Genomic DNA, 23655 nt, shown 5'->3' on the forward strand with positions numbered 1-23655 from the left:
TGTATGATTTCATTTCGGGCATAGAGCAGATGTGAAGAATACAGTATTTGGACAGGGTGAGTGGTTGGTTGGAGCAGCCCAGTTGTCTTTTGTTCAGTACACATCTTTAAATCCTGATGAAGTGAGCATTTTTTGAAGCCTCTAAAATGTATTCACTCTAGCCTTAATCCTAATTCATATTGGAATAAATATATACTGTACCTGGTCATTTAATACCTTGTATAGCTTTTAAAATCTGAATCTGGTTCTAATCCTTCCTCACTTTACTAGAACATTTGAATTTAGAGCTGTCTGTGCCCTCTTTGGGAGATTTGCAAAATTTGAAAATTGTAGACATTTTACCTCCATAGTCATCATCAATTAACCTGCCAATACTGTATGTTTATACACAAGTTTCACAATAAATGGTAAAACAGTATTATTTAGATTACTGCTTCATAATCCAGGTCTGCAGAGATTGCAGTATAAACAGATTACCATGGGGAAGATTTGGCCAAATATGTTGTATTTAAGCAATAATGACACCTATGGAGATACGTCTGATTTTCTACCTTTGTGAATACGACTGACTTTGGAATGACCCATTGCTCATTTGATGAACTTGCATAAATGCACATGACTTACGTTTATCTGCTGGGGTCTGTCTCTGCCAGGGTAATAGCTATTATTACTGTTTCTATTTTCCAGAAATACATTTAATTTAGCGTTTTTAGCATCTTGGTGCAATTGGTAAAAACTGCAGGAAGGGGATTTGGTGGAAAAGTGACTTCGGTAGCTAATTCCCTGTTTGACAAATATGTGCCTATGAGTTTTGCTTTGCTTATCATACTCAGATGTTGTTCAGCACATTACACTATATATGTAAATTAAATGCAAATGTAAATTTTCTCTGCATTCGCACATAGCAGCTCTGAACAATAGGCTAACTCTTTCTCTTAATTGTATATTATCAGCCAATTATAGGCTAATCTAATTTTCCCATGCCAAGGCACAACATGTCACAACTTGTTGCCTGAATTTGTTTAGGGCATTGCTATGTATCTGGTAGAACCACCTAGTTTTTTCTGCAGCTAAGGGTCATCTTTGTACAGTCATGGTCCACTGTTGTTGCCATCATGAAACCCCACCTAAGAAATGCCTTACAGCCATCTTTGGAATCCATGCTTATAGACTGGAAGTGGCTGCAGCCTACCAGCAGTGCTGAGATGTAACCAAGGTTAAAAAAGTAAAATCAAGTGTTATATTAAAAAACAAATGTCATTTGTTTAGTATACATACTAATCCCATTAGGGCTTACATAAATTTTAAGGGAAAACCATATATTTTATCATTTGGATCATTTAATTTTGCTATGTCTTACATCATGTGTTAGGCCATCATCCACTATATAGTTTTCACAGGAGATGACTCAAAATGTACAGATTCACAAAACTAACAGAATGCTTTTGTAAGAAAAATGTGTTAGGCAATTTTTTTGATCATTTGAATAAATCTGGGCTCCCTTTTCCACTAAACTGGCCAACAAAAGGCATATGGGTTTATTTTGTAAAACTGGAGAGTGCAAAATCTGGTGCAGCTTTGCATAGAAACAAATTGGCTTGTTTTTTTTTGTTTTTTTTTTGTCAAAGCTTAAAAGAGAAGTATAAGGTTTCAAAAACAAAACAAAAACATTATACTTGCCTAGGTGGGTGCAGCATCGGCTCGATGCTGCATTTGTCCCCCACCAGCTCTGCACAGAGAACTGAGCGGTCAAACACCGCTGAGCACTTAGTTCTCCCAATCCACTCTGAGCAGAGAGCTTTGACTGTCAGTCACTTGCTGTCTGCTCTTCCACTCCAGCGCTCACTGGGGCGTTGGGCTGTGAAGGTAGCGGCTAACTCAGGCTCTTGGTGGAATACAGAGAGGCTGAGCCAGGTGTCGCTCCATGCTTCTGGGTGGATCCTGACCATATGGTTGGGATCGTTTCAGAGGCTGGACCGGCTTTGTGACATCAGCCAACACTGTTGGTTAAAAATCGGTCTCGGGAGTGCAGAACAAACTGCACTCCTTTGATCCATAGGAGAAGTATAGCCAAAAGAGCTTTGGCTATACCTCTCCTTTAATTGAACGAGCTGAAGTTAGACGCTGATTGGCTACCATTTTCTACTTCTTCTGTAGAAAGAGAAGCCACAAAATACAGCAGTCCTCAAGTTTTCATTGATATAATGGTCAATACAATGTCCAACAGTAAAACTCAGGCGCAAATTGTTACCATTGAACATCTGGACTCACAAGAACTGGGATAAAGTTGTGGGTGAGAAAAACAAGCCCAGTGCTGCAAATCTAGTAAGCCTCTTGCCCAGGCTTTCTTAACCTTTCCAACACAGGAACCCTTTGAAACAACTTTCTGGTCTCAGGGAATCCCTGCAAAAATTACTATATATACAACTCCTGATACATTAGTGTGAGGGTCAGTGGAAAGAATGTTCCTTACACTTATGGTCATTGGGAAGTATTACCCCCTTACAGATAGCTAAAAAGATCAGTTGTGTCAGTGGGAACTTGTCTGAGAGGTTGAAATTGCTCATAGCTCAAGCAACCCCTAATAACCTCTGGAGGAACCCTAGTTGAGAAACCCAGCTCTAGCCCTTTGGAAACCTGTATTAGAAAGATCTTTTCTTGTGTGATCTGGCATGGAGCTGTCATGTGTGTACTTAGACTGGCCATACATTATACAATTTTCTGTCCACTTTCTGCCCAATTTCCTTTAGATTTACCTTCAACTATGTAAAGCAAGAGCCTGCCTAATTGGGTACAATTGAAACTGTTGTTTAGGTTTGATCTCCTACTCTATGGTTTTTGGTAAATCTAAAGCAAAATTCTCAAGAAAATTGTATAATGTATGGCCAGCCTTATGCTGGCCATACATTATACAATTTTCTTGAGAATTTTGCACCAGCCTAAGTCTTACCATGTATGGCCAGCCTAAGTCTTACCACGAGCACAGGCTGTACCCAATAGGATATGCTATGATTCTATTCATGTATCTGGAGAGTAGACCCTTCCCTCTGTAGAAATAGAACTGGCCACAGGATAATCTGCCACCATGCTGTATGGTGGGAGTGCCCAAAAATTCAAGTATTTTGGAAGATGTTAGTTCATTTAATTGGGATGATTACTGAGATTGATATAGGATTAGATTCAGAGACCTGTCTTCTGCATAGCACAGAATTATCAGTGAATAAGTATAAGGAATTGGGTATATAGTATTATCTAAATGCTGTAAAAGGTCTGATACCCAAGTTTTGGCGTAAGGCAGAGGTGCCGAAGGAAGAAGATTGGGTAGATAGGATGTAGGATGGAGAAACTTTACCATATGTATGAAGATAAGATGGGGTTATACTATGTGAAATTGAAAAAATGGGAAGACTTTGGTTTGAAGGTGAAATATAGGAAGCTATAGTGTGTGATGACATGAACGTCCCTCTTGCTTTTATAGGGAAGATAGGGGAGATGCAGAGTGGGTGGAGTGGGGGGGGGGAGAGGGTGAGATGGAGGGGAGGTGGTTTGGGTGGGGGTGGGGAAAAGTCATAGAAGGGGAAATAAGTAATGGTTTTGGATGTTTTTGAGAAAACAATGGAAATATGTATTTAATTGAAAAATCAATAAATATTTAAATAATAAAAAAAAAAATTGCCACCATGCTGGAAATCCTCTGCACTTGAGACCATTCAAGAGTCAACCTTTAACCTGCACGGCTAATCAAAATGCCTGCATCACTTTAACATGTCAAGCTTGCCACACATCAGTCATCAGTTGTCAAAATTTTCTAACACATTGTTAAATCGTTGTGTAAACATGCACAAAGATTTCCTAAAATGACATATCCCGTTTATCTAATCATAGCATGTAATGAGCTGTGCGTGTTTACTTAGATTTAAAATGGAAATGTTCTCTTAAAACATGCAATGCTTGGAACATTGATATGATATTATGCGTTACAGCCCAAGTTTATGCTATGAGGTGTTTAAGCATTTGAAGAGTGCTCATTATACATTTAAATTAAAACAGTAACAAAATGATGATTAGAATATAGCGGGTCATCTTGCCATAGTAATTTTAATAAGGCTCATTAGGAGGTTTGAAAGGGAGTTTAGAATCACAATCTGTTCCTGTACACAATGGTGTTTGTGTTTTATACTCCTGCATACATTATTCAGTATTTTGCTCATCTTTCCTCTTGCAAGGAGGAATCCAGTTGATAAAAAGAAAAAAAATCTCTGGTAACTTTGCATGTTTTCGCAAATTGAACCAGTTTTTTTTATACAATGCGGATGTTGTTTGGTGAGATGGGAGAATTTTTCACCTCAATAGACTTGTTATTTTACTACAGGTACCCAAAGATATGGGATGATTATGGTCTCATCGTTGGAGGTGTCTGGCCACACATCTTTTGCTGTTCTCTGTTTTGTTAAAAAAACATGCATGGTGTGTGTATGTATGTGTGGGCGGGCGTGCGTGAGTACACACGTGTTAACCTCCTTAGCAGTATTCCCGAGTGTAGCTCGGGGTAAAATTTGAGTACCAAAAGCGGTAACCCCGAACTACACTCGGGCTTACCATGCAGTGTTGCTCAGGGAGTCCCTGCAGCACTTACCTTGTCCTTCGCTCTCACGATGTGTCCCCTGCAGCATCCCTGGCCATCTCCTCCGGCCGATGCCGGCATCCGGCTTCCGTGTTCCGGTCCCTGTGACGTCGGGACGTACGGGCGCCGGAACCGGCGGCAAATTTGAAATTTTTTAAAATGATTATTACATAGTAAAACATTGCTGTTTCAATGCATTTCACATACATTTTGTCCCTACTGTACTGCTTTGTCCTGTGCCCTGCCTGCATTTTGACTGTTCTTTCTGCCTGGAAACTTAGAAAAGTCCATGGCGTCCAAAAAGTGTCCCTTTGGGGTTTATTTACTAAAGCTGGAGAGTCCAAAATCAGACTCCCTTCTGCATAGAAACCAATCAGCTTCTAACCTCAGCTTGTTCAATGAAGCTTTGGCAATGAAACCTGGAAGCTGATTGGTTTCTATGCAGAAGGGAGTCTGATTTTGGACTCTCCAGCTTTAGTAAATAAACCCCTTTACGTCAAAAGCGGTTTTAGACCAGCTAGAGAACAGTGATAGTAAATCAGAACCACTTGCAGAATTGAGTGATGATTCGTGGGGAAATTCGACAACAGACACTGAAAACGATTTTGCGACTTTGCTCAGCGATGTGCAAATTTGCCTCTGTATTTCAAATTTCAGTGTTTTTGGTTTGATTATATTATTGAATTAAATTTATTATTATTATATTATTATTTTTTATGATTATTTATTAAAAGTATAATTTATGATTTAGTGTTTCAAATTTTATTCTACCCGGGATGTTTACTAGACTCTTGTTCGGACAGATTTCAGTGAGTTATTCCTAAAAATTACAGCCTACAATAAAAAAACTACATATTTTTTACAAAAAAATGGTACCGCTTTCAGCACAAAAAATCGGAAATTATCATACCGCCGAGGAGGTTAATGTGACACTCATTCTAAAGAAACCCATGTCAATACTGCAATGGTACAGAACAGCTACAGAACATTCCAGGTCCTGGCACAAATGTTAAGATGTCCTCTTTCTAGTGTCTGGGTGTCACAAATCAGCAGAGCCCTGTAGCATGCAGATCCTAACACTTCTTGGTAGTGTTGCAAGTTCCCACTTTCGACATGTTCCTATCACTATGAATGGTGAGATTGCTATCTAATAGATAAGAGAGGAATAGGAAATGATTGGGCAAGCTCCCAACACTACTAAGAAATGTCAAAATATGCATGTTAAGGGGCCCTGGCATTACAGATAATGCACACATTATCTGTAATCATCGTTTTTTTGGCTGGAAAAAAAAAACAGGACTAGAGGGTTTGTAGAGAAGTTTTTTAGCCGTAAAAACACTCTAACGCGGTAAAATGCCGCAAACCGTTGTTTGTGGCCTTTTTTTTAAATACATTTTTTGGTAAAAAAAAAACCCCACAAAAAAATGCAAACGTGGAAAAACACGGGAAAACGACGCTGAGCGCTAATGCAAAAATGCTTAAAAAAAACGCTTAAACACTCACATTTTTAACATGACTTTACACAGGTAACATTACCAGCGTTATCAAAATGTCCTGTGTGCACAAGGACTAAAGGTGATTGTAAGCACTAGTGCATACCTATATTATCTTGTTGCAGGCTTCTGAGTATCACTGGGGTATTGAAAAGTTAAAGGTTGATTGCTCAATGGTCAGATCTTGCCCATATATTCAACCAACATTTATGTAAAAATCTATTGTTCCTTCCAAATTAAAGCATATAACCCATCTGTCCAATCCCCAGAATCTGATACTGTATATACATGGTACCAGTGGCGGACTGACCATTTGGAAACTCGGGCATCGCCTGAGGGCTCGGGGTCAGTAGGGGGCCCCATAAGATGCCCCTGGTACCTTTTGCCCGGGGGCCCCATGAGTTGTCCGTCTGCCCCTGCATGGTACTCTACTCTGATACACTTGAAAACGAAATGATTGACCCTAATACAAATTCTTTGGCAGACTGATATAGTGGATCTACAAAATGTCTTATTCCCCATACTTGCTAATCAGCCTTCTTGTCCTTAAAGGATAAGTTCACTTTTTAAAATAAAATAATAAATGTGTATTTTATGCAGGTAAAAAACTTGCTTTTATTATTTTTTTCTACTGAGCCTGCAGAGCATTGCTCCCGTGATCAGCAGATCTTGAGGGCAATCTCAGGCTCCTGCAGACTCACAGGCAGGTATAGCCAGGCCGTTACATAAGAGCAGGAAGATCAATAGACTGTGAGAGTGCTCACCAGTTCATTGGGAATTAGAGGCCATCAGCCTCAACGGCTGACAGTACTTGTAGGCATTCATTCATAGAAAACTGTGAATGACGTGACTGTACGGGCGAAGCCCCACACGGCCGCATTATTTTCAAATTGTTACTGTGGGTGCGGGGAAAAGATCCCCTGCCTGCTGTCAGAGGTCGGGGCAGGGACAGACTGACCATTTGGAAACTCGGGTACTGCCCGGGGTCAGTAGGGGGCCCCATGAGATGCCCCTGGTACCTTTTTCATAGGCTTTTTTGAGTTTGGGCAAGGACACAGGCGCCCCATGATCCCCTATTGCCCGGGGGCCCCATGAGTTGTCAGTCCGCCCCTGGGTCGGGGGGAGAGGCTGCAGCTGTTGGAATGTGTTACATGTTCCATCCTAAAAATGGGTGGAAAGTGTAACATGTTCCAAAAGGTGAAATTGTCTTTTAACAAACCTGGAGAGTAATGCCCCATACACACTATAAGAAAATCATACGATAATTTTCGTACTAGGACCGATCGTCCGATAATCGGATCGTTAGTACACAGCTTTCAAGAGCCGATCATGATAATTCGTGCGACAATATCCGAAGGGAAAAGCGCAAAAATTTTTCTCGTACGACACCAAATCATATGATTTTTGTTTCATCGGTATGGTAGTTGTCAGAAAATACAATACAAATACAATACATGACATCACTTTCGAAATTCTTTTCTTTGATAGGAGAATTTTTGTATCTTTAGTAACCTCTTCACTTTCGATGTGAGACTAGCAGGCGGGCAATCGTTCGTCCGATATTCTCATTGTGTGTACTGGGCTTAAAAGAATAGTTGTAAGCTGATTGTTGTTTTAGCCTGCAAATAACAATTAACAAATAACGACCTTCTTTATTGTGCTCCACACTGCGGAGTAAGGCTACCCATACACTTTACAATTATCTGTCCAATTTCTGCCCAATTTCCTTTAGATTTACCTTCAACTATGTAGTGTAAGAGCCTGCCTAATTGGATACAATTGAAAGTGCTGTTAGTTTTGACCTCCTATTATATGTTTTTTGGTAAATCTAAACCAAAAATCTCAAGAAATTGTATAATGTATGGCCAGCCTAAGACAGATATTAGAGGTCCTCTGAATTCCGTGACTTACAAACTCTTGTAACACAACAATATTATTATTGCTTCCATAGTTGTTTCCAATATAGGAGTGTAATTGGACAAAATATATGTTTTCCTATATATAAAGCATAATAAATCAAAAACCAAAAATGTATATTGTAGCTTCCCAATCCATAAATGTGGAAGATGCATTCGTTTATTCTTTTCACTTTTGTTCTTCCTTTTTTTTCACCTTTTGGTCTAGCCTGTAAGTCTGCATTCACACCTAGTAAGTGTTTATTACAGGTGTCTTTTGTTTGAGTGATTTTACACACCTATACATGCATGTATGCCAGCTCCTGGGTGGGCAGAGAGGAGGATGAGAGCAAAGGGTAACAGTTGTTCAGGCTCAAAAAAGCACGTGTAAAGCTGCACAAAAACAATCTGTAGCACATTTCCAGGCACGTCTATTACAGGTGGTGGGGCCAAAAACACCCGACACAGTTTAATGAAAACTCATGCTGTACTTTGTCACGCTTCGAGCTACTGAGCGTAGGCTTGGGCTGGCCATAAATTATACATTTTGCTTATTCAATTTCCTTTAGATCAGTGGTCTCTGGATGTGGCCCTTTGCTTGCTTTTGTCTGGCCCTTGGGGCACTGTCATCCACCGATACCAACAATGGAGCATAACTCCCTCCACTGACACCAGTGAAGGTTACAATTCCTCCCAATGACACCAACAATGGGGCCCAATGACACCAATGGTGGGACAGACTCCTCCCAATGACACCACTGATGGGGCACCATTCCGCTCACTGAAATCAGGACCTTTTCTACTCCCATTGGCCAGTCCTGCCCTCCTAAAGTTTGAAGGACAGTAAACTGGCCCTTTGTTTAGAATGTTTGGAGACCTCTGCTTTAGATTTCCCCCTAAACTATGTAGTGAAAGGGCCTGCCTGATTGCATACAAATTTGAAAGTGTTTAGGTTTAACTTCATATTATATGGTTTTGTTAAATCTAAAGAAAAATTGAACAAGAAAATTGTATAATAATGTCATCCTTGGGTGCAAAGACACATGCAGAACTCCCAGAAGTGAAATGGGGCTCAGTCTGTTGTTTTTCTTTAATGGAGAAGTATAGGCAAAGCTCTTTTGGCTGTACTTCTCCTATGGATCACAGAAGTGCAGCCTGCATTCTGCATTTCTGCATTCTTGTGACCCATTTTCAGCCAACAGCGGGCTAAAGCCTGCTGTCGACTACCGTCCATCAGGTGGTCCAGGCTCGGGAAAGATCCTTACTTTACAGTAATACCTTTACAGTAGATACCTTGACTGGCAGCTAGGTTCAGCCTCTCAGCATGGTGCTAAGAGTCTGAGCCAGCTCCCCCAGCCCCCTCCACAGTCCAGCACTCTAGTGAGCACTGGAGGGGCAGAGCAGAGAGCCAGTGACTGTCAGTTACAGCTCTCTGCTCAGAGTGTGTGTGTGTGGGGGGGAGACCTGAGCTATCAGCGGTGTTTGATCTCTCAGTTCTCAAGGTAGATCCAGCGAGGTGCAGCTGCAGCTGGAATCAGTGCTACAGCCATCTAGGAAAGTATGATTTTTTTTATTTTTTCTGTACTCCCGCACTTCTCTTTTAACAGACCAAGCTGTCCAGCAGATGTGGCAGTTGAAGGGTTGAGACAAACAATCTATTACTGACAGGTATTTACAAATGTAAACTTTAAATAATTTATGTAAAACATTTATATCAAAAGGAGTGCATAAAGAGTGTTAGCTGGAGTTTAAGTTATATTTGTTAGTTAGGTCCATCTATATCTGCCAATGCTCCTACAGCCGTCCATAGATGGATCGAATCTCGGATGATTCAGCAGGGACTGGGAAGGATTCGATCCATCTATGGGCAGGCTGACTGTACTGAAGTCGATCTATCAATTGACTTGGGGACAACCAGCCTTTCAGATTTTTTACATGAGATTACTGACAGAGGCTAAAGCCGCTAGGAGTGATCATTGTGTTCTTCCGGCAGGGAAGGCTCCCTGCCAGCAGAACACAATAGTGCTGCGGAGGGGTTGAGTGTTTTTATTTGTAGTTGTAGGAAAGAAAATTGAATCATCTATGTCTTGCCTAAGGCTAGGTTCACACCTATGCAGTGTGTGTTTGATCCATTCCTGAAGTACGCTTTGTGCTTTTGCACATGCGTTTTTACCACGTTTTTGATGTGTTTTGCGGTTTTTTTTCTTGTTAGATAAAAATGCTTTAAAAACACACTACCTGCTTTTCTGCAGCATCTCCATTGTAGTCTATAAAACCAAAAACTCAATGTTTTGTGTTTAAAAAAACTCCCTGACCCTTTCCAAAATATGCACTGGGTGAGATATGAACCTGTCCCATAGGAAATCATGTTAAATGGACTGTTGTGTGTTTCCGCAAAAAGCTGCAGAAAACACATAGGTGTGAACCTAGATTAACACTACCCTCTTCACAGGTTACAAGTTCTGCTGTCAAAGGTGTCTCTATTGCTCCCCCTTAGTGCGGAGACACCCTAAGACAGGAGGTATTACTGGCTGGATCACTAAATGAAAATGAAAAAAAAAGACGAAAAGAAAACTAATGCAGCCACCACATTTAATGATTAGTAAGCTGCAATATATAAAATTTTTGTTTTTGGGTTTAGATACGCTTTAGGCTTTAGCCGTGCAGGCTAATGCAGCAACAGCTCAGGCAAGGAGCAGTGCAATGTGCTTTTGAACTTTATTAGAAGTGTTACATAGTGAAACTTTTTACTAAAGGTAAATGTACTTCGGGCAGCACAGTGACTAAATGGTTAGCACAGCTGCCTGGCAGTACTAGGGTCATTGGTTTGAATCCCAACCACAGCACCACCTGCTTGGAGTTTGTATGTTCTCCTTGTGCCTATGTGGGTTTCCTCCGGGTACTCTGGTTTCCTCCCACACTCCAAAGACATGCTGGTAGGTTCAAGGCCGCTGATAAGGGGTTACCCCTGACCCTCCTGTAGGGGGGGCCCAGACCCAGCTGCAGAGGGGGGGGGGCCCCGGGCAGCTGACAAGCCCATCTTCAGCTGCTAAATTCCATTGTTATCCTCCTGTCATTTTATCACACATGGGCTCAGTGTTGTGAATGTTAGCTGCGCTCCTGCTCTGCTCCACAAGTTTGACACTTTTAAGTTTCCTTTTGTTTATATTTGATTGCAACTTTGTCTCTTTTCTCTCCCTCAGACTGCTGATCCCTTTCTGTTCACTGCTACAAACCTCTCTCCTTATACAACTTGATCCCCCTCCCGGTCATCACCTGTTCCATCTGCAAATTTATATATCACCGCTCAGCTCTTTATATTTGTTTTATTTAGTTAATGTGTCTCATTTCCTATCACCTACAGCTCAGATCTCGCATTATTATAAGATTCCTAATTGTATCTCACCACTAGTCTGATTGAATTCACAATTCCTGGTCAGTCCCGTTCCCTTACATTTAATAACCTTTAGGGCCAGTTCACATTACATGCGTTTCACTTGCTTTTTTTCTGCATCCAAAACTCACAGAAAGTAAGTTATATGATTGTCAATGTCATAGTTCACATCAGTGCTTGCTGTTCCAGTTGCAGAAAAAAAAGTAGAACATGCTGCATTTTTTCTGCACAGAACGTACTGTAATGCGGTAAAACGCACTGCAATGCACCAATAATTCATTGAAATGTACATGTTCCTAATTGAAGAAAAAGAGAGGGGGGAAAAATGAACTAGAATGCATAAAAAACACAATGGAACGCGCCAAAAACTGCTAAAAACCGCACCGGAACATGCTAAAAATTTGGCAAAAATGTGCATGCAAAAACACATCTGGAACACATCTAGACTGCGTTTCTATACTGTGAACTGGCCCTTAGGACTTGTTCACACCATTTGTGGTGCAGAAATGCATGCAAGAGCACGTATTGTCCAGCACAGCAAAGAAACGCTGTGCCCTTTTCAGATGTGCGCAGATACCATGAATACTAATTGCACCTCCACACGTCTAGTAAACACAGATGCATTCACAGCCACCAAAACGCATGGCACCACACTACTGTGCGGTTAGGTGCAACACACTTTTAAAATAATATGCCTGCAGTATTTTTGCATGTTCCCACATGTTAGGCAGCCCATTGAATATAATGGAATGAGGAAAAAAACAGTAAAAAATGCCACATTCACACAGGTCCTCTGTCCTGTACAGCATGAATGAGTGGAATGTTCATGTGGCTGCAGCCACCTGTTACACTATGGGGACACAGCAGCTGTATGTACACAGATTTTAATCTGACAGGTGTGAAGGCGTGGGGAAGTGGCCCTGAATGCTCACTGTATGTGTTCAGGGCTGTACACCTGCACTCATATGCTTGTCAAATTATGACCTTCAGCATTTCCATAGTGTAACATAGGTTGCCTGCAAACGGCGATAGCCACAAAAACAAACCACTGATTCCCACTCTACAGGCCACAGCACCCATGTGAATGAGCCCCAAGACCTCAATTACACATACAGCTTTATTTATGAACAGATTTATAATTTATATTTAACAGGAATTTTGTTGGGCTTGTGTACATTAATAATGTTTTTAGTGTATTTTTACTATAAAAATATTATTTAGATATTTTCTCTGGCGCTGGGGGGGCTGTCAGGTAGGCTATACGGGGCCCCCGTGATATCGAACAGTGGCCCTGGGTAGGTTAATTGGATCCTGTGTAAATTGGCCTTAGTATGTGTATGTATGAATGTAAGTTATTGACCTTAGATTGTACACCCCTTGAGGGTTAGGGACTGATGTGAATGTACAATGTATATGTAAAGCGCTGCGTAAATTGACAGCGCTATATAAGTACCTGTAAGGGCTCATGTACACTGCAGGTGCTAAACTGACGTTTAGGTGCTGTTCGCGTTTTTTCAGCAGCCCCTGAACTCTCCCTAATGTTTTCCTATGTGTTCATGTACACATAGTCCTTTACAGGAAGTTGAGTTTACAGTCGTTTTATGGAACGCACCAAACTGGTGTTCAGGAGTACATTTTACCAGTGTTTCAAACACTTGTAAACACGTGTAAATGCAGTTAACCACGTTTATAAGCATTTGCGTTTATAAGTGTTTTGTAACTGTTCCATATCCAGATGCTGTCCAGAGCCTTTTTTCATTATCAAAAATGCATGCAAAGCATTTTCCATGTATTCAAATGGACCCGGTACACCTATGCAGTCAGTTCCAGATTTCGCGTGAAGGAAAAAATGGTATGAGCATTATGCTCATGATGGGATCCATAGTGAAGACAACCAGAAAAGACAGATAATCTCAACATATACTACTCTCTCTGCTTCTGCTCTCTATTTCTCTCAAAATGTCTGAAATAGTTAATTATATACTGTTACTCAGTGCATTCTGGGCATTTTGGATGGTCTCCTGAGGTTATCTTTTAAAATCGCATCTGAACGCAAACGCGCATAAACACACATAAATGTGGTATGTAAACGCGGCTAAACTGCTGTTTTTTAACCTACGTTTTCCAGCAGTCAGTTTTCATCTTTCAGAAGAGTTTTCCAAACACCCCCTGTGCATGAACCCTAATAAATAAATAAATACTTTGCACTGCAAGTGCACCTGCAAGTACACTTCATAGGCACTTCAAGTGCAGTTACTTTATATCCGAGGGGAAGCTCTGAAATGAGGCAAAGCTTTGCTGATTTCTTTCATCCAATCATGTGCAAGCAAAAATGCTTTTTTTTTTTTTTTATTTTATTTTCCTTGCATGTTCTGCTCAGATCTAGAGCAACTGCACTTGCAGTGCACTTCCAAGTGCACTTAGAGTGCACAGCCTATTTGCCTTTAGTAAATCAACCCCTTCATGTCACTGCACAGCAGCACCATGCATTGACATGTGGTTCCATCCAGTGTGGTGCAAAAAAATGCAGACACACATCAAGTCCAGAAAAAAACACGAGTCACCACGCACAGTGTGAACGAGCCTTTATACAAAGACTTTTTCTGCCGTCATATTTTCATGTTTGATACTATTGTCATCACAGGGCAGCACAGTGGCTAAATGGTTAGCACTTCCGCCTGGCAGTACTAGGGTCGTTGGTTCGAATCCCAGCCACGGCACCACCTGCTTGGAGTTTGCATGTTCTCCCTGTGCCTGAGTGGATTTCCTCTGGGTACTCTGGTTTCCTCCCACACTCCAAAGACATGCTGGTAGGTTAATTGGATTCTGTCTAAATTGGCCCTAGTATGTGTATGTATGAATGTGAGTTAGGGACCTTAGATTGTACACCCCTTGAGGGTTAGGGACTGATGTGAATGTACAATATATATGTAAAGCTCTGCATAAATTGACGGCGCTATATAAGTACCTGAAATAATTGATATTTTTATAGTTGGCTCTTTATGTAAAAATAATGCATTTCTGATGCAAATGTCAACAAAGCATGTAAAAAAATCTCATGCAAAAAACTGGAGAGTCCCTGCTTATTTTTTGCATGTCATTTATAATGCATGTTTCGTCGATATGCGTCGTGTGTTTGGTGTCTGTTTGCCTTTAGTAAATAAACCCCTTCATGTCACTGCACAGCAGCACAGTGCATTGACATGTGGTTCCATCCAGTGTGGTGCAGAAAAATGCAGACGCACATCAAGTCCAGAAAAAACACGAGTCACCACGCACAGTGTGAACGAGCCTTTATACATAGACTTTTTTCTGCCGTCATATTTTCATGTTTGATACTATCGCATTGTCATCACAGGGCAGCACAGTGACTAAATGGTTAGCACTTCCGCCTGGCAGTACTAGGGTCGTTGGTTCGAATCCCAGCCACGGCACCACCTGCCTGCAGTTTGCATGTTTTATGCGTCGTGTGTTTGGTGTCTGTTTATAGCTGGCTCAGATATTGCCTGGTGTGAGTTGACACCGTCCTCTGCTTTGCATTGCATCCTCGTGTCACAATACCTTTTTCGTTAACACGACACTTGTGACACCATAGCAGCTGTGCCGGTTATTCTGCTTTCTCCTCGGCACGCGTGCACGGGTAGCTATCGCCTGTCTCTTTTGGATGCTGCATTTTTAATGCTGTTGCCAGCACAGGACTGGCTGTAACCTCACAGCTCACGAAAGCACGGTGTAGTATTTGAAATGTCTAGTTGGAGGCGGGGGCAGCAGGCCTTGAAGGAGGATAAAGAGAAGCACATACATTATTCATCCATTGCCTGGTCTCACAAGAATCAGCTGGAGGAAGTGTGCTAGGACCACTCTCCTCTCTGCTAGCCCAGCTAGATTGTAACAAGCCCGGGCAAGTCAACTTTTCCCCCCTCTCCCTCTCCAGGAAAATGTAGGGCAGACAGCAGATGTGCTCAGTCCTCATCCTTTTAGTCGGGATTACTGGAGTCATGCAAGAGGAGGAAGCTCTAATAAGGATACACTGATGCATTCATGCTGGAAAATGAAGCTTCAGGTAGGGGAATGCTTTGTCAGCAAAGAAATCTCTCCGATTTATGATTTAACTGCTGTCAGTTGGATCCAAGGGTACAACACGCAAATGCTGCTACTTACCTAAGTGGTGGGCCTGTTATTTTTAGCACGTTGCATGCTGTTGCTGTTTATCTGCAAAATTGCTGATGACTTGAATTGTGTGTTGTGCTTCCTATTTTATCCTTTTCTGTATTATATTTTATTTTAATTACGTGTTTGTTGTTGTTGTTGTACATCTAGCCCGCTAGTACTTGTTTGTATTTTAAAGTTGTGTTGGTGACCATCGTAGTCACCTGACTCCCCGATAATACAGGTATCTAGTGTTTTTGCCGTGTGTACAATAGACATACACATTATTTATGTGGAACTGTACGGTAATTGAAAGCAGTGGAGTTCAGCGTTCACATTGTAGGTCCCTGGGGATTCCTAGATCATCTCCTAACATAAACAAAGGCTCTTTGTTCACATCGCTTTTGCGCTGCCCGCTTTTGCCCTGCACAGACATGAAATGTTATTGGCACTAGAGAATATTTCTGCTTTCTTTGTCTTTATTGTCCTAATTAAGGTGGATGCTAGCACTTGGTGTCACGCAGTGCGAGGTGGCAGAGGTGACAAAAGGCACCGGTGATAGGTGAGATGATGCAAAGGTACACCGTGGTTGCCCGGTGGGACCTGGACTTGTTATTTGTGCTGTAGATGCTAGTAACCTTAGAGGAAAATAATGACATCACTGCAGCACGGAGAAACTGTTGGCTTTGTGTGAAATCCCCAGAGAGAAGCAGAACGATCACATGCTTCGCTGGGGATTAGTGTATGTGCCGAATTAGTGTAGATGCCAGGAACGCAGGCCCAGAACTGGCCGTTATCGGCTCCGGAGGACTTCTGATCACCCAGTCCAACACCGCTCACTTCATCCTTCCATTGCAGGATCTAGGCTACGTCTAGCTGCCTACTAAAGGACTAGGATTAGAGCTGAGGTTATCACAAGTGATAGACAACTCGGAGCTGGGTTTAGGAGGGTTTAGTCATGTCACCTGTTAGGAAATAAATATTGGGACATCAATGGTATCTGCTGTAATAGAAGAAAACTATGCTCAGCGCCTAACATCTTTCCAGGAGGCTGATTTCTGAACATTGGAACATAATTGCAGCTCTGAAATCTAGCTACTTTGGTCACAAATATACATAGTTTGTTAGTCTGGCTGAAAAAAGACAAAAGTCCGTCCAGTTCAAGCAATAAAATCATTAATAATTAAATATGAACCTGGTACAAGCTACCTTGGTACCTTATGTGTCTAGTTGTATGTCTATCTATCAGCTATAAAAAGCAGTTGTTTTTTTTTTATTACACCATTTATGTAGTACAGGGTAACTGGTACCTTTTGTGTCTAGTATGTCTATCTATCAGCTATAGTTGTTTTTTTTTTCTTACACCATTTATGTAGTACAGGGTAACTGGTACCTTTTGTGTCTAGCTGTGCATCAGTTGTTGTTTCTAATAGGTATTTAAATTGCATCTGCAATTTACGCAGCGCTTTACATACTGTACTGTACATGCACATTAGTCACTGTCTTCAAGGAGCTTACAGACTAAGTTCCTTATTTCACATGCATACGTACACAGGGCCAATTTAGACAGGAGCCAATTAACCTGCCGGCATGCCTTCGGAGTGTGAGGGGGAAACTAAAATCCCCAGAGGAAACCCACACAAGTACAGGGAGAACATGCCGACTTCATGCAGACAGTGTTCTGGACTTGATTCAAATTGAGGACCCAGTGCTGCAAGGCAGAAGGGCTAATCAGTAAGCCACGGTGCTGCTCAGTGTGACAACCACTAACTTTCCAGCTGTCATGCTGCCTGGAGAGAAGTTGCTACCCATAACAACCAATCAGATTCCAGCTGTAAATTTTCCCACAAAAGAAAAGGTTTTGATTGGTTGGTATTGTCAACACTTCTATTTGTACCTGTTTTATATTTTAGCTTTCTTTTCCTTTTAAGAAAAACCTATTGTGACTAAAATGTTTTTTTTATTTCTACCTGTGGATAGGGAGGATAGCTGATAAGTGGAATTGTTCCCCACTCATTTAGACTGTGTATATATGTAAATACGTAAAGTACTGCCTATGAATAGAAGCACCCAGGAATCCTAGCAGGGATAAACACACAATATAGCCACACTCCCATTGATAGAGGGAATCATTGTGATGGAAGACAATGGACAAAACAAGAAAACACAAGTCTGGTATCACTAATCATCTCCTGTCTGTTCCGAGCTGTTATGTGTATCAGTATTGTAGTGTCTCCTGCTCAGATTGTATCCAGGAAAGAAGGTGGGGGCCGGTGTTAGTTGATTTCTCCAAATGAAACTGTAGCATGCAGGAGTTCACAGGCAGGATGGGAATGTACTGTTCTCTGTGTATAACATGTCCTAAGGTTAGAAAAGCTTGTTTATTTATTTCAGGTACTTATATAGCGCTGTCAATTTATGCAACGCTTTACATATATAACTTACATTCATACATACACATACTAGGGCCAATTTAGACAGGAGCCATTAACCTACCAGCATGTCTTTGGAGTGTGGGAGGAAACCGGAGTACCTGGAGGAAACCCACGCAGGCACAGGGAGAACATGCAAACTCCAGGCAGGTGGTGCCGTGGTTGGGATTCGAACCAACGACCCTAGTACTGCCAGGAGGAAGTGCTAACCATTTAACCACTGTGCTGCCCATATTTGGTGACCCTGGTTCAACATTAGAGCTTTATAATATGTAGTATCCATCCTTGTGGTGGCCTGCATTGACTTTATTATTCAATCAATGTGAGATTTGATCAAAACAACTGAATCCATAAACATTTGAATAGCCATAGCATCCCTGGGCGCAGGTGTGGGCCCCTGATTGCAGACGGTGTACATTCAGGGACATGCACCCTCATAGCTGTCTAAATTGGGAGCAGCAGATGTGCCCATGCAGCCGCTGCATCCCATTTGACATGAATGGGACTGCTTGCGTGTGGATGCACGGAACCCCTGTGCATTCCACCCGGCCCTCACCTGGGGGTACACTTAAGTACACCCGTGTGAATGAGGCCTTAGACTCGATTTGTATCAGATTTGATCAATCTGAGTTGATTGGCCAGGGTGGAAAATTATCAGTCACTTTTAAAGTGATACTAAAGGTTCAGATTATTTTTTTTTCATTAACAAACATGTTATATTTACCTACTCTGTGCAGTGGTTTTGCACATAGCAGCCCCAATCCTCCTCTTCCCTGGTCCCCCACCAGCGCTCATGACTCCTCCCCCCTGCTGAATGCCTCCAGAGCAAGCTGCTCGCTATGGGGGCACTTGTGTGCTCGCTCCCCAGCCGCCTCTCTGTATCTATGAGGGCTCGTTCACACTTGACTGTTTTACCAACTCTTGACAAACGCCCCTATAGCATTTGGCAAGCGTTGGTCCGGTGTTTGCGGAGCGTTTTTTAATGCTCGGCAAACTCTCCACAAACGCCGCATGTGCGGTTCAGCGGCGGTTGCCGAGCATTAAAAACGCCCCACAAACGCCTATAATGAAGTTTGGATGGTGTTACTGCTCCGAAAACGCCCCGCAACCGCGTCACAAACGCCGGGCGTTTGCGGAGCGGCACAATAGACTAGAATAGGAGGCTTCAGCGCCTCCTGACTCGACCAGAGGCGTCTGTTTTGCCTCGCCGCGACGCTAACGCTCCCGTTAGAACAGCACCATGTGCTGCAATGGGCAGAATTGGCATTTGGGAAGCGGTAAAAAGTCTTCCCAAACGCCTTTCTGCCACTTGAAAACAAGGCTAGTGTGAACGTAGCCTTAGACATAGAGTGTGTGGCTCGGCTCCGCCTCCCACTCCCTCCTCAGTGGCTGTGATTGACAGCAGTGGGAGACAATGGCTTCCGCTGCTGTGTCTTAGCCAATGAGAAGGGGGAGACCCTGGAGAGCCGCTGCTCTCCTGCATATTGCCGGATCTAGATGGGGCTCAGATAAGTATTGGGGGGCTGAAGGGGGAGCTGCACACTGAAGGTTTTTTTAACTCTATAGAATGCATGACTGTAAAAAACCTTCAGCCTTTAGAACCACTTTAATTATGCAGAAACACAGACATACTCTGTTCATGAATGTGATTGTATTTTGAGCAATCGGATTATGAGATTACATGCTGGATACAGAGATGCGATCAATAATTTAGGATTGTGAATTATGATCATATCTTAACAATTGCTTGAAATCCACTTCCCTATGTGTAACATAGTGTTCAAATGGGTTGTCAACTATAGTTCAGTCATTCCTAACAGAAGAAATTAATCAGAAAAGAAATTGATCATTTATCAAAGTGCATTTAGCCACCATTGGTATCTTACACACAAGAACAAATTGGGAGCTGGATTCAGATTCTCTAAGGTTATCTGAAATAGACACCAAGCACACAGGTTTCTGGTCAGCAGCACTCCACCAAACACGGACTCCCCTTTAGTCCTCGTCAGGGGCGGACTGACCATTTGGAAACTCGGGCACTGCCAGAGGGCCCGGGGTCAGTAGGGGGCCCCATGAGATGCCCCTGGTACCTTTTTCATAGGCTTTTTTGAGTTTGGGCAAGGACAGAGGGGCCCCATGATCCCCTATTGCCCGGGGGCCCCATGAGTTGTCAGTCCGCCCCTGGTCCTCGTGTACACTGGACATTTTTACAGCGGCTGTTTTTGGCTTTTGACATTTTTTTCTATGGCCAGTAAACCCCCAGCATGTTATCCTATGTGTCCATGCACACATAGACTGTAATCAATGTTTTTTAGAGGAGATTTTTAGCTGTACAAAATGCTCTAATGCTGAAAAACTCACCAAAACATGGTAAAACACCGCAAACCGGTGTTTTTGGACACTTTTTTACAAAAAAAATATGGGGGGTTAAAAAAAATGATAAAAATGCAAATACGGGAAAACGATGCTAATCGCGCCTAAACGCTAATGCTAAAAAAAAGCTGACAAACTTGTTTTTAACGTGACTTTACAAAGCTAAAGTTACCAGCATTCTCAAAACGCCCCGTGTGCATGGAGCCTTAGGAACAGGGAAAGGAACCAGAGTTGGGAATCCTTGTACATACCATCCAGTGAGAGCTCCAAAAGTGCAAAGTTTTTCATTTAAAAAAAAATTATTCATAGCAGGAAAAATCCAATGTGTTTTGGGGACCAAATACACTTCTCCTTCATCAGGGCTTTGGAATTTGAACTGCGCTTAAAGCAGAATTAAAGTCACTGATTATAAAATTGCGAGCAGAAGAGGCATGAAGTGTCTCTTCTGCAGTTAAATAAACAGATTTGCTCGCAGTCTTCTTTGGGATGTACATGCACGTATGCAGCTCAGATTACATTCCGGCGCAGATCCTGCCCCAACCAGTGAAGATGGCCGCAGCCTGGCACCCAGGCAGAAGATGCTAGCGCTAGCGAGGAACCATGGACTGTTGAAGGATTGGTAAGTATTGTAGACTTTGGTTTCACTTTAAACAAACTCAGATAGGCAGATACCAAATGGATCTGCTCTGTGATTTACTTCTTGGAACAGTTTCAATGGGGCAGGTTGAGTCAGTGTTAGTAAATGCAGCATTTAAGAACTGTTCCAAACAGTAAATCACAGTACAGATATATTCAAAGCCGTGGACTCTTGGCGATCTCATTGGATTGTATGAACTGTATGTGGACCATTAGCATCTTAGCTGTAATGCCTTTGTATAATAACCTTTATAATGATCTCTCTTAGTATTTGATACTGTGTCATGGAAGCATCAGTACTGCATTTCTGTAACTCTGGTCCAATGGAAAAGCAGGATATCATTTTAAAATTAGGAGCTACTGAAGCACCAATTAGGATCAAGTATTGCTTTTACTTGCAGTGGAAGATGTGCTGTAATGAAGGTCAGAACCCGAATGATACCCTGATAAATGTGTCATCACATCATGCTGATATACAGCAGAAGAGGAAACGCTCTTATGGCCCATTCTCACCTATACCTCTGTTAAAGCACACATGTGTAAATGGACTTGATTAGTTTGTTTTTAGAAAACACAGCACACTGCAATGCATAGATGTGGACTGGGAGATGGGAATAAACACAATTTCTACATTTTCATGCATTGTTTCATGTATTGTAGTGCTGGAAAAGGACAAGTGTGAATATCTTTTGCATCTTGAGAGCTTGTGTTTTGCTGGCTCAGACATTCTCAGCTATAATGGAGGAAGAAGAGGAGTGGGCATACATATTTCCTAATGTGCTCACACATTCCTGAGGATCTTATGAACAGTGTTTTTTGGTAGACTTTTTGGTTTCTGAATATGTATTCCAGTTGTCACAGCCCATGTATAACCTATTGTCCCCGTTTCATCTCCCCAGATATTGTGCACCAAGCATAAGGGCTCATGTACATTGCAGCTGATAAATTCACATTCACTGTTCAGCGGTTTTTTTCAGAAGCCCCTGAACTCTCCCTAATGTTTTCCTATGTGTCCATGTACACATAGTCGTTTACAATCGTTTACAGGCATTTGCGTTTACAGTCTTTTTTTTAACACACCAACATTGCGTTCAGGAGTAGATTTTACCAGTGTTTCAAACGCCAAATGCTTGTAAACGCGGTTAACCGCGTTTAGAAGCGTTTTTTAACTGTTCCATGTCCAGATGCTGTCCAGAGTCTCTTTTCATCATCAGAAATGCATGCAAAGTGTTTTCCATGTATTCAAAAATGGACCCGGTACACCAGCGCAGTCAGTTCCAGGTTTTGCATGAAGGAAAAAATGGTAGAACGTGCTGCATTATGCTCATGATGGGATCCATAGTGAATACAACCAGAAAAGACAGGTCATCTCAACACATACTGCTCTCTATGCTTCTGCTCTTTCTACTCCTCTCAAAATGTCTGAAATAGTTATTTTTACTATTTTCAGTCCATGCTGGGCATCTGGAAAGGTCTCCTGAGGTTATCTTTTAAAAACGCTCCTAAACGGAAACGCACATAAACGTGGTATACAAACGTGGTTAAACTGACGTTTTAAACCTACATTTTCCAGCAGTCAGTTTCCATCATTCAGAAGAGTTTTCCAAATGTCCCGTGTACATGAGCCCTAATACTTCAAAACATCAGCTAAACCTGGGCAATGTTTAGGGGTGGTCTCTCTCTGCAGGGTGTATGCTCAATGTCACCATCTTATCAGATGACATCACCCCAGGGGGTAGAAAAACCTGCCTTGTGTCAAACTCTCCAGTTTCTGCTTTCTAGACTTTTCAGGGCAGAGTGAGTAGGCTTCTTAGCTGGGCACTGTTGTATTATAGATTATGTTCACCTGAGGAAGTGAGGCAGGGACACCACCCATTCTCATAGTAATGGTGGCTTTTCTTGCCATTCATTTTCTGAATAAATGCTAAGCATTCTTTGAAGGTCACCACCCCACTTCTCCACCTCATCTAATCAGAGAACGCTTTGTATGCATTTAAAAAAATGCAATGCATCCTCTGAATGGTGCCCATGCTGAGTAGCCAAACTTCTGTATTCACAATGCATTAGGCCAGCCGGTCAACACAGGACCCAGAAGAAAGTCGAGATCACTAGAGTAGCATTATCTACTTCAGTGATTACTGGTTTCCAGGGGCAGTTACTAGGTATAGTATGTTCATAGGTACCTTCGTCCAAGTTGGACTAATGTAACTATGAAAAAATATGCAATGCCTGTAATTCTTCTTTAATTGAAACATAGTTGTCCAAAAGCCCTAAAAGAATATCAAACTTTACGCCACTTATCCCAGCTGTGTGAAATAGGCTCTAAATAGTCTACAAAGCGCAGTGGAAATATTGTTCCTGCTTCTTAAAGTGGAACTTCACTCTTTCAATTAACATGGACTATTTCTAATCCTTATGCTGCTAGCATTAGTAAACAGATAGGAAAGGATATCATATTTACTTGTTTTAACCTTTTTTTATTCATTTACTTCCTGGTTTCTGTGCCTAGGTGAAGGATGTCATTCTTGACTCCAACCTATCCTTCCAGCCCCAAGTCCAATCTTTAACTAACTCGTGCAGACTCCACCTCCGCAACATCGCCAAAATACGCACGTTCCTAACCCCAGAAACCACTAAACAGCTCATCCACTCCCTCATC

General features: G+C 41.9%; 1 protein-coding gene across 4 annotated transcripts in view; it reads left to right on the plus strand.

The window, feature by feature from the left end:
- The window catches only part of MARCHF8 (membrane associated ring-CH-type finger 8), a 371537-nt gene that overhangs the window by 241981 nt on the left and 105901 nt on the right, over positions 1 to 23655 (plus strand). Inside the window, exon 3 of one of the 4 annotated variants that reach the window (XM_089656189.1) lies at positions 15341 to 15469. The exons of 2 other annotated variants lie outside the window; for them this stretch is intronic. In XM_089656189.1, the coding sequence (XP_089512315.1) occupies positions 15341 to 15469 (129 nt within the window). Of the gene's footprint in view, positions 1 to 14976; positions 15470 to 23655 lie in introns of those variants that run through there. One more of the 4 variants, XM_089656187.1, reaches the window with a different exon arrangement.

The sequence above is a fragment of the Staurois parvus genome, unplaced genomic scaffold (genome assembly GCF_062004578.1).
Source record: "Staurois parvus isolate SC_StPar_1 unplaced genomic scaffold, SC_StPar_1.0 ptg000894l, whole genome shotgun sequence".
Classification (NCBI taxonomy): domain Eukaryota; kingdom Metazoa; phylum Chordata; class Amphibia; order Anura; family Ranidae; genus Staurois; species Staurois parvus.